The 7,405-nt window shown below is 30.5% G+C and overlaps 1 protein-coding gene across 1 annotated transcript; it reads right to left on the reverse strand.

Moving 5' to 3' along the window:
- Positions 1-3,951: 3,951 nt before the first annotated feature.
- On the reverse strand, positions 3,952-4,574 carry LOC149146704 (uncharacterized). The gene has a single exon (XM_089449537.1). It carries the CDS (start codon positions 4,572-4,574, stop codon positions 4,056-4,058), a length of 519 nt encoding a protein of 172 aa, XP_089305663.1. The 3' UTR covers positions 3,952-4,055.
- Positions 4,575-7,405: the final 2,831 nt, after the last annotated feature.

A 7,405-nucleotide genomic window follows, 5' to 3' on the forward strand; every position in this document is an offset into this window, starting at 1 on the left:
CATGAGTGATTTTCATATTGAGAGAAGTTTTCTCAGAATGCGACACTGGACCCTCGTTGACCATGGTTGACCATGATTGATGATGGTTGACCATGGTTTATTTTCATATTGAGACAATCTTTGTCAAAATGCGACGTTGGACCAAGGTTGACCATGGTTGTCACAATGTGACATGGGACCATGAGACAATTTTTAAAACAATGTGACCATGGTTATTGACCATGGTTGAAGCCAAAGGACAAATATTATAAACAGAATGTATACAAACCCTAAAATAAATATTATATACCCTAAAGTAATCATGGTTGACTATGTTTTACCATGGTTGATTTTCATATAGATATCATCTTTGTCACAATGCGACATTTGACCATGGTTGAGCATGGTTATTTTCATATTGAGACATTATTTGTCACAATGTGACATTGGACCATGTTTATGCATGGTTGACCATGATTATAAAGCTAAGGGATTTATATTAAACCCTATAATTAATATTATAAACCTTATGAATAGTATTATACCCTAGTCTTAGGGTTTATATACTTTGGATTTATATAATTAATCGCTTGGGTTTAGTATTATTCCCCTGGGTTTATAATACCTTGGGGTTTTAGAATTAATCCCTTAGGTTTATGATATCAATTCCTTAGGTTTAACAATCTAAGGGTTCATATTCCTATGGTATAATATTATTCATAAGGTTTATAATATTAATTATGAGGTTTAATATAATTCCCTTAGGTTTATAATCATGGTCAACCTAGGGGAAGAATAAACCCAATGGATTAATACTAAAAACCCAAGGGATTATAAACCAAGGGGAATAATATTAAACCCAAGGGATAAATATTATAAACCTAAGGTATATAAACCCAAACATAAATATTATAAATCCTAAAATAAACATGGTTAACCACGGGTGGTTTTCATATTGACGCAATCTTTGTCACAATGTGATGTTGGATGATGGTTGACCATGATTGATTTTCATATTGAGACAATATTTGTCACAATGCGATGTTGGGCCATGGTTGACCATGGACAACCATGGTTGTCAAAATGTGATGTTGGACCAAGGGATTGATTAACCGAATGGATATGAACCCTTAGATTGATAAACCCAAGGGATTAGTATTATAAACCCAAGGAATTAATTCTTAAACTCCAACGTATTATAAACCCATGGGAATAATATTAAACCCATGAGAATAATATTATAAATCTAAGGTATATAAAGCCTAAGATAAATAATATAAACCCAAGGGATTAAGACTAAAAAACCAAGGGATTATAAACTCAATGCAACGTTGGACCATGGTTGACCATAGTTGACCATGGTTGTCGAAATGTGATGTCGGACCATGATAAAATCTTTTGTCACAATGTGACCATGCTTATTGACAATGGATGACCATGATTGACCATCAATAATTTCCATATTGAGAAAATCTCTCTCACAATATGACGCTGAACCTTGGTTGACCATGTGGCGTAGGACCATGGTAGACCATAATTGACCATGGTCAACCATGCTTGAGCAATGTGGACCATGATTGACCATGGATGACCATGATTGACCTTTGTTGGTCGTGGTTGACCATGACTGCTTTGCATATTGAGAAAATATTTGCCACAAACCCATATTGGCATTATTATAAACCTAAGGGATTAATAAACCCAATGGATTATAAATCCAAGAGATTTATATTAAACCCTAGGAATAATATTATAAACTGTATCAATATTATTACACCCTAGGAACATGAAACCTTAGATTAATAAACTCAAGGAATTGGTATTATAAACCATGGTTGACCATGGTTGATTTTCATATTGAGACAATGTTTGTCACAATGTGACCATGATTGACCATGGTTTCCTTTCATATTGACCATGGTTGACCATGAATGACCATGAATGATTGTTGTTGACCATGCTTGATTTTTATATTGAGACAACATTTGTCACAATGTGACATCGTACCATGCTCGACCATGGTTGAACCATTAGATTAATAAATCCAAGTGTTTGATATTATAAACCAAAGGGAATAATAAACCCAATCTATTAATACTAAAACCCCAAGGGATTATGAACCGAAGGGTTTATTAATCTAAGGGTTCATATTCCTAGGGTTTAATATTTTTAAACCCAATAGATTGATATTATAAACGAAGAGATTAATACTAAAACCCTAAGGGATAATGGACGCAAAGGAATAATATTAAACCCAAGAGATTAATATTATAAACCCAAGGCATATAAACCTTAAGATAAATATTATAAACCCTAAATTAAACATGGTTGACCATGTTGATTTTCATATTGAGACAATCCTTGTCACAATGTAATGTTGGAGCATGGTTGTCCATGCTTGACCATGATTCATTTTCATATTGACACAATCATTGTGATGACAGTTGACCAAGGTATATAAACCCTATGATAAATATTATAAACCCTAAATAAACATGGTTGACCATGGTTGATTTTCATATTGAGACAATCCTTGTCACAATGCGATGTTGGAGCATGATAGACCATGCTTTGACCATGATTCATTTTCATATCGACACATTTGTCACAATGCGACGATGGATCATGGTTGATTTCTATATTGAGACAATCTTTGTTGCAATGCGATGTTGGACCATATTTGACCATGATCAATTTTATAAAACATGATTGTCCATAATTCATAAGAAAAATTCAAAAAATTAATACTAAAATCTCACGAATTATAAACCCAAGAAACTAATATAAACTCAGTGTATATAAACCTTAAAATAAGTATAATAAACTCTTAAATAAACATTAATTAATTGTTATTTAACTGATAGCTATTAATATTATCAATAAACCCCTAAATATTAATTATTATTTAATTATTGATTATTATCCATTATTATAAATTATTATTCACTTCATATATAATCTGGGCCATCCATTAAAAATAAAATATAAAATAAAAAAGTTCATGTACAATCTAGACTATCCATTAAAAATAAAATAAAAAAATTTATATACAATCTGGGCAGTCCATTAAAAATAAAATAAAATAAAATAATTCATATACAATCCGGCCATTTATTAAAAATAAAATAAAAAAGTCACATCCATTTAAAGTCAAAAAAACTTCACATACAATCTGGGCTATCCATTAAAAATAAAATAAAAAAATCATATCCACATATAGTCAATATAAGAACCACCCCTACCGCCAAATATATCCGCATGTTACTTATTCCATTTATAAGTATTTTTTATTTTATTAATAAAAAATTATTTATGATCCATCTTTAATAATATAATATATGTGTGAAGAATAAAATAAAAATTTATTTATGATCCATCTTTAATAATATATGTGTGAGATATTCTTCATATGTTTAGCATAATTGATTCAAACATTTTAATAATATATGTGTGAGATATTTTTCATATGTTTAGCATAATTAATGCACACATTATAAGAAATGAAAGAAAATCAGACCATTTATAATAAATATCCCACTACTGATATTCCTTTTATAAGTAATTTTTACTTTATTAAATTATTCATTATCCGTCTTTAATAAATATATGTGTAAGAGAGATCTTAGCACAACATTGATTCACAGATTATATAAAGTTAACATAAATCTATTTTAATTTCTGACTTCTTTTAATTTTCGCTCACTCACTCTAGAATGTGATGACTTCCGACTTAATAATATGTTTTAAAGTCGGAATAAATTTATATTCATCAAAAAGTCCTCAATTAAAATAATTTTCATAAGACTAACATACAGATGAGCTTTGTACATCTTTCATGATCTATTTTAAAACAGATACGCTGGTTCCACAATCTATTTTAAAGCAGAAACGCTTGATATGCATGGTTCCACAATCTATTGGCATTCCGATCAGCAACACATATTTACAAAAGAGCAAAACAACATGACTGAATAACATGATTGATAATAAACGGGGTTTCATTATGTGCCTCTGGGATTTGTAGCCGACCAAGTGCAAAGAAAAGAACTGCCAACCTCAAAATAAATTCCAGTGGCCTATGCCCTAGAGGATCCAATAACTTGCAGGCTTTGCGTGCCTCCTTTTAGGGATTTTCTAGGGTTTAGGCTGCTCGCAGACTTCCCAGTCTTCACGGCAGACAACGACGAACTCTGGACCTGATAATCCTCTTCTCGCCGATGCCCATGGTCGAAATTGAGCTCGTAACTCGGAGGATCGTACAGGAATCCCGAGGGCCTTGAGCCGTAAATTGTTTTACGGTCTGTCTTGAACTTGCGAACCAGGTATTGCAATTTGGGCCCGCTACAGCAGCTGCCGGCATCGTCCATGACGGATTCCGACCATTTTCCGGATCGTTTGACTTTGTTCCACCACTTCCTCCACCAATTCTGAGAATCCCGGACGACTGAATCTTCCCCGGGGTTCGATCGCGTGAGCTTCTGAAAGTACATGATCCGAAGTAGGGAGTGCTCGATGTCCGAGGCGTAGGAGCAGCCGAAGGACAAGAGGAGGCCTGCGACTGTGGAGTTGCAATGGCGGATGTGGGCTTCGTCCATGTGTGCTGCAGGATTGGAAGGAAGGATATGAAAAGAGGTTCAAGCGTGGCGAAATTAGAGCTCTGTAGAAATGGAGGATGCTACGTGCTGTTGATAAGCGTGTACCACGTGGACGATATTTTTTTGGAATATGATTTGGGTAAATACTTGACATATCTTCAAAACAATAAAATAAAAAATGAAGAAGCATAGTTACAATGGAAAAAAAAAAGTGCGTAAATAATAAAAAGAAAAGAATTAAGGTCACAATGCGAATGAAAAATATATATGTGTAATGGAGGTGGGTATTGAAATTTATAAGTTGACAAAAATTAACAGTACAGAGATAAGGGAAATCAATGTGGAAATTATTTAAATAAACGGGATAGAGAAAAAGGAAGAATCAAAGTGGAAATTATATAAAATAAAAGATGTTCGAAAAGAAATTAACAATAAGATATTAGATTCTTATTTTTATTATATTATTTTTTTATAAATATTTTTAGTCTTTCGAAAATAAGTTATTTAAATAATATATATAGAGAATGTTGATTTGATTTATGGGGGCATTTGAATCTTGAATTTTATGGTTTTTATAATATTTTATAAGATAAAGATTCTCAATTGAGTTGTTTTTTTGGGTTAAATAAGATAATATTTGAAAAAAAAGTAGAATAAAATATTTGTGGTACAATAAAGTGTAGGAAAATTAAAATATTATGAGTGGTTAAATTTAGCTTAAAAAATTAAAAATACATTTCAGTTTTGACGAGAAAATTAATATTTTTAAAAAGAAGTATCAATGTTTTACTATGGTCAAGTTTCACTAGCACAATTTATTGAGGATGGATCTGGTTAGTAAGGTGACTCCAGATCAAACTTTAGGGGGTGGTTGTGCCTTATGCTAGGGAGAAAAAACATGTTAAAACACCCCATTAACTTAAGGTTGATATAGCCCAGACAACTTGACAAACAAAAAAAATCAATGTTTTACTCTATATCTAATAAAATAACATTTTCTCTTAAAATACTTTGATTACATCTAAAATAAAACTTAATTGCAAAAATCTTTATTACAATGATAACTTTCAACCTTTTAATCATCAAATTTGGATACTTATCTTATTAATCACTAGTTTAACAATCAATCTACTCTTTGAATATTTATAATTCCTATTTCACTTAGAGAATATTATCTATATATATTAAATTAAAAAATTTAGTGTAAGCTTTTTAACGTATAATGTCATGTGGGTTGAAAAGTATTTATTAGTTACGAGATATAATGATTATGAATGGAAATTTAATTGAAAACTATTTATTAATTACAATATATAATGACTATGGAAATTTATTTGGGTTCAAAAAAATAATATTACTTCAATTTATTATTATATTATTATTATTATTTTAACATTGGAGTTTTATTTTTTATTTTTAAATAAATATTATGTTTCTAATAATATATTTATATTTATATTTATATTTTTTAATTATTTTTAAAAATAAAAATAATATTTTAGTTATTTTTTCACTAAAATCCAATTATAGTGTACAAGAGATTGTGAATCATCTTATAAATACAAATGGTTATAAAAAAAAAGTTTGTGATATTTTCTAACATTCTCTACCTTTTTCTAGGATTTTTTAAGTGTAAATTATTAGCATATTGAAATTCTAAATTTTGTATAAAATATTTTCAAGTATTTATAGTTGATATTTAAAAATTATACATATTTTTTAGGTTTTTTATATATCTATGAGATTTATAGATCAATTATTTATATTTATATATATATATATATATATATATATATATATATATATATATACTTCAAAAGATAATGAATTATTAGTGAAGTCAATTATTAAAAAATAAAATTCAAATATCTATGAAAAATATTTATCAATGATAAAACTCTCAATTTATATGGATTTTTGGTAGGTTTTAATCTTGTATAGAAATTATTTGCAAACAAATTTTTAAAACAAAAAACACACAATCACAAGAATATAAAATATATATAGAGATTTTCTCCTATAACTCAAATCGGAAAACCAAATTGATTTTTCATTATATTCCTTTCAATGTTACAATACATTATATACATATCAAAGAATTCATAAATACAAATCCATTAACTCTGGATTAGGACATAAATGTAGCTCCCTTGACTAGATCTACAAAATACCATGGGAAAAAACCATCATGTCGGGTGTGCTTCCCTAGACCTGGTGCAGGGGGTCTACCATCCCCCTGCACACCCCACGACATGGTGGGATGCCACCCTCACCATTACCTTGAGTTGGCAGTTAGTCCTACATTCCCATGGTGGTGGTTAGTCCACATGATTGATTCCCAGAGGTGCAACATTAAGTCCAACACCCCCCTGCCCACCCCTGATGTAACTTGGGGAAACAAAACCTAGGCCAAGGCTCTGATACCAAATGTAGGTTTTAACACTGTGCATAAATTAATTGCAAATAGATTCTTAAAATAGAAAAATATACAATGACGAGAGCATAAAATATACACAAAGATTTTCTCTTAGAACCCAAATCGAGAAAACTAGATTGATTTTTCATTATATTATTTTCAATGTTACAAAACATTTTATATATGCCAAAGCATTCATAAACCCCAATCCATTAACCCTAGATTAGAACATAATTTTAGTTCCCTTGACCAAATCTATAAAATAACATGGACACAAACCATCATGCCAAAAACATGCACAAAAAACCATGGGCATGTCCTCCCACTATCCTTGGGTTTGCCCCCCAATCTTGGGTCTAGCCAACCATTATTGGGTTTGCATACAAAAAAATTCCCCAGGCGCTCTCCTAGATAT

This window comes from Pinus tabuliformis, chromosome X, assembly GCF_031772625.1.
Source record: "Pinus tabuliformis cultivar Carrire ecotype Pingquan chromosome X, CPIR1, whole genome shotgun sequence".
In the NCBI taxonomy this organism is placed as follows: Eukaryota; Viridiplantae; Streptophyta; class Pinopsida; order Pinales; family Pinaceae; genus Pinus; species Pinus tabuliformis.